Source organism: Echinops telfairi, unplaced genomic scaffold (genome assembly GCF_000313985.2).
Source record: "Echinops telfairi isolate 266 unplaced genomic scaffold, ASM31398v2 ScPeMD7_7400;HRSCAF=8409, whole genome shotgun sequence".
Classification (NCBI taxonomy): Eukaryota; Metazoa; Chordata; class Mammalia; order Afrosoricida; family Tenrecidae; genus Echinops; species Echinops telfairi.
Genome location: NW_022111300.1, coordinates 10,188,645 through 10,201,053, shown reverse-complemented (window position 1 = coordinate 10,201,053; position 12,409 = coordinate 10,188,645). Strand labels below are relative to the sequence as shown.

General features: G+C 38.5%; 1 protein-coding gene across 1 annotated transcript in view; it reads left to right on the top strand.

Moving 5' to 3' along the window:
• Nucleotides 1-12,409, top strand: part of OSBPL1A (oxysterol binding protein like 1A) — a 244,562-nt gene that overhangs the window by 82,175 nt on the left and 149,978 nt on the right. The window contains exons 8-13 of the mRNA XM_004702913.3: nucleotides 2,200-2,261; nucleotides 2,701-2,745; nucleotides 3,901-3,974; nucleotides 4,084-4,147; nucleotides 9,308-9,406; nucleotides 10,953-11,075. Coding sequence (XP_004702970.1) covers nucleotides 2,200-2,261; nucleotides 2,701-2,745; nucleotides 3,901-3,974; nucleotides 4,084-4,147; nucleotides 9,308-9,406; nucleotides 10,953-11,075 — 467 coding nt within the window. The remainder of the gene's footprint in view (nucleotides 1-2,199; nucleotides 2,262-2,700; nucleotides 2,746-3,900; nucleotides 3,975-4,083; nucleotides 4,148-9,307; nucleotides 9,407-10,952; nucleotides 11,076-12,409) is intronic.

Below are 12,409 nucleotides of genomic sequence, written 5' to 3'. Positions count from 1 at the left end.
AGCTCCTAGGGTGGTCACAAGCAGGGAGGAGAGACAGAGGGTGGGCCCCAGAGTCCTCTTTATGAGGCGGCCGCACTGCCAAGGACACAGCATCAGGCTCTGACCTGATTGACAGGATTGACCCCACCCCTGGCCAGGGTGTCTTAAATCCATCTGGCATAAAGCCATCTGACTCCCACCGCCACAGTGCTCAAGCCCTCGTCTTTTCACAGGGCTGCGTACTTCTTCTCACTTCACGTCTGCTCCTCAGAGAGCCCTTCCCAGATCAACCTCCCAACCTCTAAGAACAACTGGTCTCCCAGCCATTTTCTATCATAATCATGCATTTAAACGTTTCTGAATAGTGCTGATTATCTGAGTATAGTTTTAAAAACTCATTTATTGTTCTCTCCTCTTTTCTATGCCTATCCTCCCTCTCCCATTAAAAAAAAAAAATCTCAATACCAATGTTGAAAAGAGCAATTGGCACATAACATAGATTCTCATGAGAACGTTGTCAAACGTCTTGCCTTGTACACAGCAAAACCAAGAGCAGATCCACGGCCATGGAGTGGATTCTGACCCACAGTCTGAAGCTTCTGAGGCTGGGCATCTTCACGGGAGTGGCCAGCCTCATCTGTCTCCCACGGCCCAGGGAAAGGCTGGTGGATGTGAGCCTCCCACCTTGCAGTTAGCAGCCTATTGCCTAACCCATTGTGCTACGTAGGCAAGTGTTGGATATTTATAAGAAGGCTATTTAATTAAATATATTTGCTTTACTGTAGAGTTTCAGTTTGATTTGTTATCCTGAACATAGTTTTTTTAATGTGTACTTTATTGTCTTTAGCCAATGGAAGCTATTGGAGGTTAAGAAAGTATTTTCTTTTTGTTTTAAAAGCTTGCTTGCTTCCTTCATGTTGTGTTTTGCTACTCACTCCAGACCTTATTCAGTAGCTTGGATAAGCAAATTCTGGCCTTTTGTTGTTGACTGTCACGTGGACAAACGACTTGCATTTGTAAGGTTAAGAAAGGCTACCATAAGTGCTCTCCTAGCTGCCTTCTCCACTCTTTCATTTTCCTTTTGGCTCCCAGTGTGGACCATCATGCCCTTGGTTTGTGAGCTCTCTAGCTACCTCTTTCCTTATAAGGTAGCTGAAAAGTGGTGGTAGTCTGAACATGGTTGTTTTATCAGGCTGACCAGTTGAGTCCAACGCTTAGCAATTCTGTATGACAGAGTAGAACTGCCTCATTGGTTTCCTAGGCTCTACCAAATGAACCCTGGTGTCTCAATGGCTAGGCATTTGTCTGCTAACCATAGGGTCAGCAGTTCAAACTACCAGGTACTTGGCTACTAACTGCAAGGTCAACAGTTCAAATCCACCAGCTACTCCACGGGAGTAAGATCTGGCCTTTTGTTCATGTAAGAGATTACAGTCTAGGAAACCCAGTGGATATTTCTCCTTCCACCGGACAGGGGCGCTTTGAGTCAGCTGTGACTTGATAGAACCCGCCACAGGTCATTGCAGGAGCCGATTGCTGGGTCTTTTCGTCTGTGGAGCAGCTGCTGGGAACGAGCCACTCATCATTTGGTTAGCAGCCAGACACTTCACCACTGTATCACCAGGGCTCCTTGGTAGGCTGAATAAGGACCTCCAAAGATGTGATTGTATTCAGGATCTGGAGATGAGGAGAGTATAATAAACTACCCAGTGAGCCCAATGTAATCACAAAGATCCTTATAAAGGCAGGAGGATCAAAATAGAGAGAGAGGATGGAAACAGTTAAAAATTATGTGCTTTGAGCATCGAAGAAGAGAGTCAAGGAATGGAGACAGCTTCTAGAAGCTGGAAAAAGTGAGGGAATGGAGTCTCCCTTGGAGCTTCTAGAATGCTGGAGCTTAGGTTGCAGGCACCTTAATTTAGCTCAGCGAAACGGATTTTGGGCTGATCAAGTTTATGTAGTTTTCAACTACTTAGTTTGTGGTTACAGTAGCTGCAAGAAATACATAGAGGCTTAAGGAAGAAAGCTTGAGCAATCATAGAAACTGTACTGTGTTCTTAGCTGCCAGGAAGGAGGCCAGAAAGAACTGAGATGATAAACTTCAGGTAGGTAATTTGGGAAGAGAAGAAAACGATGTAGTTGACGGATTGATGGAAGGCTGTTCTGTCCTGAGATTGCAGCTTCAGTTCTTGACGGCATTTTTCTTTTTCTTGTACACAGATCAGAAACCTCTTGACCTTGCCCAGGGAGCTGAAATCAAACATATCCTTCTGGGCAATAAGGTATGTAGTGATATACTTAAATTGATGTAAGAATTTTTAGAAAACGTTTGGATATTTGAAATGGTTGGAAGTGTGTTGAGTGAAAACATTTGTAATTTTTTATTGTAAATTAGGTGAAAGTTTACAGAGATCAGATGCTTTACGGAGCATTCAACACATGATAGATATTTTCTTTAACTCATCTGTTGCAATCCCTTTATTGTGCCATCGCTTTCTCCCTGTTTGTAGTTTCCATTCCTCCTTCTTTCCTCGCCCTTGATACTTTGTCCTTGGGTCAATGCTGCCTTTTTGATCATACGTGATTGAATAGGCCCACCTGGGAGTGGAGTTCAGTTCCAGATCTGTAGGGTGATGAAGGGCCATAGGCTTAGGGGTTCCACTAGTCTCTGTTGACCAGTAAGCCTGGCCTCTTTCATGATCTTGACATTTTCCTTAATAGGTCATGTACAAAACATTGAAACGATATGAAGGCCCTCTTTGGAAGGTGGGTTGGATTTTTGCTTATTTTCTTTGTAAAATTGGAAAGAATAATTCTCAGATGCTTAGTTTTTTTAAGACTTTTTTTTCTGCAATCATATCTAGACAATATGTGATGTAATCATTCTTGGATCTTATCATATGAAAGGTCTTTAAAAGGTTCATATAGAAAAATTGCATTATTTTTCTATTCCATTTTTCCACAAACTGTTTAAAGCCCCCTGTGTAACCAACCATTTTTATAATGTTAAACCACATTAGGCTACTATTGGTTATTTTTTGTTGATATTGAAATACTTTTAAATGACCTGGTTTGCATTGCCCAGAGTGGGGACAAAATACATTTTTATCTCAATGAATCATAAAACGACAGTCGTGTTAGTTTTGCTGTGAACATTGAACTTGGTTGACACAAGTTCAAACCCACCCAGTGACTTTGTAAGAGTTTAAAAGAAAAGAAAAACCAAACCCACTGGCATCGAGTTGCTACCAGCTCATTGTAAGCCCCGGCCAATTGCTTCTGCAAAGATCATAGCCAAGAAATACCTACAGGGCAAGTTCTGCTTTTTAACTCATGGGGTTGCCAGGAGTGAGAAGCAGCTTGATGGGTTTTTATAGTACTAATGTCCCTAGGACCTATGGCCAAATTAATATTTGAATGGTTACAGAGTGCGTGGAAACGCACATATGAAATCCTTCTGGTTTTAAGTGTGTCTGTGGGTTTTGTTGTTGAGTTATTTTCTAGAATTTATAGTTCAGTTATTTTGTAATGACAAGCATTATCTCTCTACATTTATATGTATATGCATGCGCATTTTATAATGACTTTTTTTTCTTTTTTTAAGTTCTTTCCTAACTTTGAGGAAATTGTATTTGAAGGCCACAAACAGTCCATTTCCTATAAATATCCCTAACAAGATTCTTGGGCTAATAAACGGTATTCATCACTGGGCTTATCAGGATGGTTTTTCTTCTTTCCCTGTCACCCTCCAGTGATAAGTTTTCATTACTTCAGCTAGTATATAAGCTTGTGCGTGATTTTTTTTTGATGTTCAGCAGTGCTGTCCAGATGAAAGCCTCAGATAGAACTGTCATCACTAAATTACTTTTTATCAGTCAACTATTTGAACGTCGATGTGTCACTTTGTCATTTGTCCATTAGAGCTCGCGATTTTTTGGCTGGAGATTATTCTGGGTAGTGTTGGAACACGGAGTCCTTTCGTGGTATAGGAAACAGTAAGTGTTATCCTCATAATCAGGACATTTTCGTATCTGACTTTTGAAAGATTAGTTTTTCACCTACCAGTTTTCCCTTTGGTGTGATAATTTAATGTTTGTTTTGAAGGCCTGATGCTGTGCATCACATTTATCGCCAGGGATGCAAACACCTGACTCAAGCAGTGTGCACGGTAGGCTGCTCCACCTCTGAGATCCATTCTGCAAGTTGTTGCCTGAAATCATCTGTGGAAGCTTTATGATATCTCAAAGTCCTGTGGGAATACACACACAGACACACACAGACACACACACACACACACACACACACACACACACACACCACTCTTCTGTGTTTGATGTCCTGAAATCATCTGTGGAAGCTTTATGATATCTCAAAGTCCTGTGGGAATACACACACACACACACACACACACACATCCACCCACCCACCCACCCACCCACCACTCTTCTGTGTTTGATGTCCAGAATCAAGAATAAATGATGTTATAGAATTTGGAGAGAATTTAAAATCAGTCAGTTTTTTTTATTAGCTCCACATATTACAGAATGAGAGTTGGATGATCCCCAAATATTTATCTAGAGGTTTTCAATAATTTTTAAGTGTGTGTGTATGTTTTTGTGTATAGATACATATTCACAGATAAGTGTATTTGGACATGAGTCATTCTTTGCTGAGGTTAGAGTAAAATTTGAAACTGTGACAGCGCCAGGATCCTTAGGTTCTCTGTATTCGGTAGGCCAGAAGAATGAGTGCGTTTTTTGTCTATAGAAATTGGTCTAAGACTGGGGCCTAGACATCCGTTCTTGGTTCTTGGTTCAAATCCTTTACGATGTCAGCACAACATCACAGCTTAGCTACTCTTTGGAGTAGACCTGCTTTTATCAGTGTGAAGACTCCAGGGACAAGCCTTTTTGGCCTTGGGGAGTCACAGGCTTGTCAGATGCCCAGCAGTACCACCGAATTACACAAGTGCATGGCCTCTTCACTATACCTGCACCTCTTCCTTCTTTAAGATTCGTCTGGAAAGCCCAGGAATCTGCCTCTAATATAACTAATCTTCTAGTCACTTCTGCTGGATGCAGCCTTGCTTGTTCTCTTATTCCTGCTCTTCATTCATCTACTAAAGACCATTTCCTCTTCATCCTTTGGGCTGTTATTGTCAAGTAAAACCCTCTGTGTTTAAAACCCTCAGTTGAAAGGTTTATTTCACTCATATTTCCCTTAAAACAAAGGCAATTGTATAATACTTTGCCTGTTGTGATTCAACTGTGAGATGATATGATATCTGTATTAGCTCCCACTAAACTGTGGGATAATATGATATTTGTATTTAGCTCCCACTAAAATGGTTTTGAAAAAAAAAAGGAAGATACGATTAGCTAGAATATTATAAATAAATAAACATGTCCATTCACCTCCTTGTTTTAAAAGTTTTCTTGGCCTTCAGTTTCTCTAGAGTTGATTAGTTCCTGTTGTGTTCTGCTTGACCTTGTTTTGCAACTTATAGATCCCTATTTAATTGTCTGCTTGAAGCCTCCACTTAGGAATCCCATATCAATAGAAGCTAACAGGCATTCATTGAGTGACTGCTGAAATGCAGGGACTGCTCATTTCCTCATTTGTTTATGATGGAAGTTTAGGTTATTGACTTGAGATCTTTTTCTTCCCCCAAAGGTAGGTCCTTATTGCTAATTATTTTGCTTACAGCACTACATCACATAGATTTTGTACATTGGGTTTTTTTCCTTTTTCTTTCAGCCTGGTAGATTTTCTAATTACTCTTTTGATTTCTTCTCAGACTTGTGGATTCAAAGAGGTGTTGTTTCATTTTCAAATATTTGTAGGTCTGTCCCATTTCCTTCTGTTGTTGATTTCTAATTTCATTTTGGTTGGAGAACATGCTCTGTATGGTTTCAGTTCTTTACAGTTGCTGATAATTGTTTTCTGGCCTTCCTTTCCGTCTGTCCTGGGGAATGTTCCATGTGTGCTTGAGAAGACCATGCGTTGTGGTGTTGGGTGGCGGTGGTCTGTTCATCTTCTCTGATTTTATGTCTAGCTGCTCTGTTTCTCAGGAGCTCTGGTGCCAGCGTGGTTACATGTGGGCTGCTAAGAAATTCAAAACTACAACCTCTCTGCAGGAGAAATATGCGGTTTTCTACTCACAGTGAAGAGTAAAGTCTCGGCACTCAGAGGGGCGAGTTTCCTCTGACTTACAGGGTCACTATGAGTTGGAATCAACTCGATGGTGTAGAGTTTGGTAGTTTGTTCCTAATAACATTTTTCCCCATAAAGTCCCATTCGAACTCTTATTTGATTACTGCTTGCATAATATATATATTTTTCTTTTTACTTTGAACCTTTGTGCCTTTGAAGCTAAAGCATCTCTTGTAGATAGCCTAGAACTACATTTTCCAGTTTTATCCATTCTCATGATCTTTGCCTTGTTATTGGCTTGTTTGATTTATATTTACTTTGACATGTAACATGTTATTGATATGGCTGGATTTCCAACTGCCATTTGTTTCTGTTCATTCTTTTTCATTGTCTTCCGTCTTTAGCATTCAGTAGGTATGAATTCTAATGTTAATTATTTTGTCATACTTTTTAGTTGTCGTCTTAGTGGGTGCTCTACATAGTATAACTACCTTAATTTAGATCAATTGCTTCTGATTAATACTAGTTTAAGTCTATAAAATATGGACACTATAAGAAACAATGCCTAGGAGAAAAAAGAAACTACCTCTTCCTTTGCACAATTATTGTTTTATATATATCTTGACTATATGAATTCAAAAATCCAACCATGCACTCTTGTTTTTACTTCTTTATGTAATATTCTGTGTATTTTAACAACTTTCTTGACATGTGATTTACGTGCTGTACAATCCTCACATTTAATGTGTATTTATATAATTCAGTGTTTTTTGGTGTAGTCTCAAAGCTCAGAGTTGTGTACCCATCACAACAATCAGTTTACATCACTCCAAAAAATAAACCACCTGCCCATGAATAGTTATGTTTTATTCCAAGTTACCCCCCTTCGCCCTGCCTACGTGACCACTTGTTCGCTTTCTTTTTAAAGGTTTCTTGTGAGTTGGGGGAAGGTTTACAGAACAGACCATCAGTTTTATATTCAATAATCATGCGCATTTTGTTTAGATTGCCAAGTCTGCATGTTTCACATAAATAGAGTCATGCAATATATGTATGGTCTTTTCTGATTATCTCTTTTCACTTAATAAATTGTTTCCAAGGTTCATCTTTATTGTAGCATCATGTATCAGTACTTCATTCCTTCTTATGGCCAATTAGTAATCGATTGCTTTGATATGCCATGTTTTGCTTATCCATTCATCAGTTGGTAGATATAGACTATTGTGAATAATGGTGCTGTAAACATTCATTTACATGTGTAAATGCATGTTAATTTCATGTGTTTTTAAAGAGGGACAGTGTGAGGGGAGATATATTTGTATAGTCTATTAATTTAGCTCACATGTTCAGCATTTCCAGTTCTCCTTACTTTGCCCTGTGGATTCAGGCAACCATCTCGAGTTATTTTATTACTATACTATAATATCCTTTCTCTACTCCCTAGTACTTTTATTGTCATGTATATTGCATCTTTATATGTTTTAACCCCACCTATATAATTTTATTATTATTGTGTTCTGTAATTATTTCTAAATCAATTAAGAGAAGGAAGTTAAAAAAATATTTTGATAACCTGTTTTATTGTCTTCACCAATTCTCTTTATTTCTTATCTATAGCACTTCTTTTAGCCTAAAAAACACCTTTACTCTTTCTAAGGCGTTCTGGTGGCACAGTGGGTTGAGCATTGGGCTGCTAACCTCAAAGTCTACAATATAGAGAAACCTGTCTGTTTCGTTAAGGACTTGCAGCCTTGTGAGTTCTAGGAAGCAGTTCTACTCTGTCCGATAGGGTCATTGTGAGTCAGAATACATTCAAGAGCAGTGGATTATTTTTGTTTGTTTGTTATTCTTTCTTGTAAGCTGTACCCACTGGCAACAAATTCTCTAAGGCTCATTTATTTGGGAGTGTCTTTATTTTGTTTTCAAAGCTTTTTTGTTGTTTTCTTTTGGCCTGTCTGCATCTTTACCCTTATTATCTGTCTCTCATAGACAGCATGCCATTCGATTCTTTTATTCTAACCATTTGGGGCTTTTAGATTTTTTTTCCTCTTGAGAGTGTCCTGCACTTTGATACATCTCTGTATGTCGGGTGATTTGGGATTACATCCTGAGTGTTATGGATACTAATTTCTAGAGCGTCTGCAATTTTTTTCTTTGAAATATGTTGTTTCCTTCATTTTAGCAAGTCATTTTCTGGCCTGCATTTTTGTTAAAAATTCTGTTTCTTGGAGCTCAGCTCTGGTCTGACTAGTTCAGACATGTTGTGTTTATATGAGCTTCATTGTCTTCTGTACATGTGTAATTCTTGAGTCAGCTAGATATACAGGGGTAAGCAGAGTTTGGGATCCCCTCTGGCTCTTTCGCACCGGGTTTCTTTCCACTCCTCAGTGTTCATTGTTTCCTAGATTCCCAAGGACACAAGTGTGCACTTGATGCTGCTGTGGGTAAGGGAACTTGTATAGCTCTTCATTGTTCTTTTCTATTAAGAGGGTGGAGTGGTCCCCTCTCCTCCAATGCCCACCAGTCTGTCGACTTTTAGTCACGCTCCAGTTCTGTCTAGTGGTTCTTTTTTGTGTTGTGTGCTGCGTGCATAGCTGTTTTCCACAAGGAGTCCCCTACTAGGGTCTTAAAACAGAAGGCCACTCATTAACATTCTCAAGGTCTCTTTCCTTCCGAATTCCTATTTCAAAATGACAGTTATATGTGAATTTTCTTATTTTCCTTTACTTTTGCCCTTCTTTATCAACCTTACCTACTTCTACACAGGTTTCTACATTAATTCCTGCATTTTCTCTACTTAAAGTAGAGATACAATGAGCACTTCAAGATATTGGTGTGAATAAGAAATTAGAGCTGTGGGTTTGGAGAACTTTATAGCTGAAGTGTGTAATAATTTATACTTAATAGAAAGTATGAAACCCAAACTCCATAACCAATGGACAATCAATATTTGCTTTGGGTTATTAAGAATGTGAAAAACATTAGACACAGATAATTTACAATACATTTAGTGTATGTTTGATATTCCCACTGTAAGTTATTCTCCAATTTTTCTGGATGTTTAAAAGTAGTCTAATTGTGTATCACTGTTAACACATTTAGCTTTATGTGTAGCTATTTTAGGGGTCTGTTTTGTGAGTGATGTTATTATCTTACTGATTTCTCTGTGTCAAAGGTAAAATCCACTGATAGCTGCCTCTTCTTTATTAAATGCTTTGATGACACTATCCATGGCTTCAGGGTTCCTAAAAATAGCCTTCAACAGTCACGAAAGGTAATTTTATGGATTTACTTATCTTTCACAAAATTTAGGAAAAAATTTTGAGACAGTTTTAATAATATCATCTGAAGTCTTGCAATCATATCTTTTTAATAGGGCAATTATATGAGGCTTTTAAACTTTGGCTTATGAATTATCTATTTATTAACATGTACCTACAGGTATTTTCTGCTCATAATATTTTATTTTGATTCTTTGATAGTAAGAGGTAGTTATTGATGTGGGAAAATGCCCAATTGTTGTTTGGAAATGGCAAAATAATTAAGTCTGTCCTTCAGTTCCTTGGCAAGGAAACTGAAGACTCTCAGACTGAAGTGATTTTACCAGAGGCATCAAGCTTCACAGTGCAGGGCCCAGTTGGTCTAAACTTGTTACAGTATAAACTCTGCCTTCCATTGAAGGTACCTTGAATAATAACAGTTAGCAAGAAAATTGGGATTCACTCAACAGAAAGTCATGTTACAATCATTTGATGGAGAATCCATATTCCTTTAAGTCAAAGCAGTTCCATAGGCATACACACACACATACAGGTGTGTATATATGTATGTGTGTATAAATGCATGCGTGTATATACATGCTATACATGTATGTATATGTGTGCACACACATATGCATGTATGTGTTGTTGTTAGGTGCTGCCAAGGTGAGGGCAGCCCGTGGCTTCCTGATGTACACTCAAACAGCCCTCGCTCAGGTCTGCTCCTTCCTCTTCCTCTCAAGTGTCCTTATGTGTAGCCAATTGTCACTGTCATGGAGTCAGTGCCCCCTCACAGTGACCCCTGCTGGCTTCCCCAGAATGTGTAACTCTGTTCTACATTAGAAAGCCCAGCTTTTGTCCCATGGTGTTGCTGGTGGTTTCGAACTGCTGACCATGCGGATCCCAGCCCATACCGCCAGGGATTTTAAACGTGTACATCTCACAGTGGCTAACGTTGGCCCTCAAACAGTGGGATTCATGCTCCTTACTCTCTCAACATTTCATGAATTGGTAAGATTTGACCGTGAGTAATACTTTAAGAAAATGAGGAAGAAGTAAAACATCTACATTTACATTAGACAGTTTCAATTTCCTTTTGGGAAATGACTGGTATTTTTTTAAGTAATAGTGAAAGCACCAGAGCAGTTTTTGGCATTAAGAAAATCTGGTTTCTTATGATTTGAATATTATAAGTTGGTGAAATTGTGTGTCTGGCTTCATTATTATATTGTAACTTATTCAACAGTGCTGAGTCTTTTTAATGTTGAAGTATAAAATTTCTCTGTGTTCTTTAATGTCTGTACCACAGGAGTATGAACATTAATGACTGTGTAAGCATAGACATGGTAATTTTAAACTATTGGGAAAGTACTTTTATCTAAACATCTGCTATAGACAGGAGTACTATATCATTATTGAATTGTTGGTGGCTTTATTATTATTTGAGGATAGAGTTTATTTTTATCACATAAGCCCTATACTATCAGATCATTGTCATATTATCCGTTCAGAACAAAGCTGCTTCTTCATTTTTTTATTGAAATCCCTGGAATGTTTCAGGATTGGCTGGAAGCAATAGATGAGCACTCTGCCTATAGCACTCACTACTGTTCCCAAGACCAGGTGACGGATGATGAGGAGGAGGACACCGTTTCTGCTGCAGACTTGAAGGTATCTTTAGAGGTAAGTAGGAAAGCATAACCTGGCCTTTGTAGCTAGTTCTGCCACTTACATTGCCCCAAGTGGTCTTGTTATTTTAGATTGTGAGCTTTTGAAAGTAAGATCCCTAACAGTAATGGAAATAGATTGCGCTTTGCCTACTCTTATTCTTTTGGTGTTTATGATGTTTCTGTCACACAAATACTATCAAATGTTTCTAGAAGTGCCCTAGAGCGACGGGCAGGTGCCTATGTATAGCTTTTAGATTGCTGTCATCAGGAGCATGCTCTTGAAAAACTGCCACCAGTAGGGGGCGTGTGCCTACCTTGACTTGCTGCCCTTTATGACTTCATTGCACCTTCCAGAGTTTAAATAAAGGAACCATAGCGATGCATTTCCTAGTGAGGAGTGTCATTTAAAACCACCGTCGGTCCGAAACTTCATTGCGTAAAGTGTCAGTGATGAATGAGGAGACCCTCATCCGGAGTGACATCAATGCCTTATCCATAGAGAAATATCACCATATTTAATTGAAATGAAATAGGTATTTGCGGGGGAAGGGGCATCAATTTTCTGGCTGGCCCTTGTAGATCCACCTTGTCTATGAAAAAATGGAAATTATGTTTGGAACAATTAGAATTCGTTGGGATGATGGGTTTCATCTAAATAAGTCAGAGCATATGAATTCGCCAACAGCATTTAATGTAATGGATTAATTTCAGGATTTAAATATTTGTAAGTCAACAACTTAATCATAACTTTACTAATACATAGGAAGTTTTATTGACCTAAAGGCCTTAGGAAAGATATCTGATTCTTCTACCCCTAATTGTAACTTTTGAGGGAATTTTTGAACATCTGAGCGCATCCTGATTTTGTTAGTCATCTCCTAGCATTGGCTCTAGAATTGTGTTCCCGGAACTGCTTGTTTTAAAGGCTTATGTGTAATGTGGCAACCAGAAGTATAATTTTCAGATCAGTGAACTTGGCAAAATTAACAGTTATTAGAGCCTCTAATTAACAATAAAACTGATTAGATAAATAGAAGAGGTTTAAATATACATAGCCAAAATTATGTTAAACAAGTAAAAAATAAAATGATACTACATACTTTTAGTCAGTATTCTTTAAGTCCAAGAAATACTTGAAAGAAAAGTATTTTCTTTTGTATAAAGATTATCAGACTTTCATTCTATTCCTTATTTGAATCATTTTCTTCATAAGAAGGCTAGATACCTTCAAGCCTTTAAGACCCCAGACGCTATACTTTTTGATAGTTGGGCACCATCAGCTTTCTTCACCACATTTGCTTATGCACCCATTTGTCTTCAGTGATCCGTTCGACACCTCATGATCAC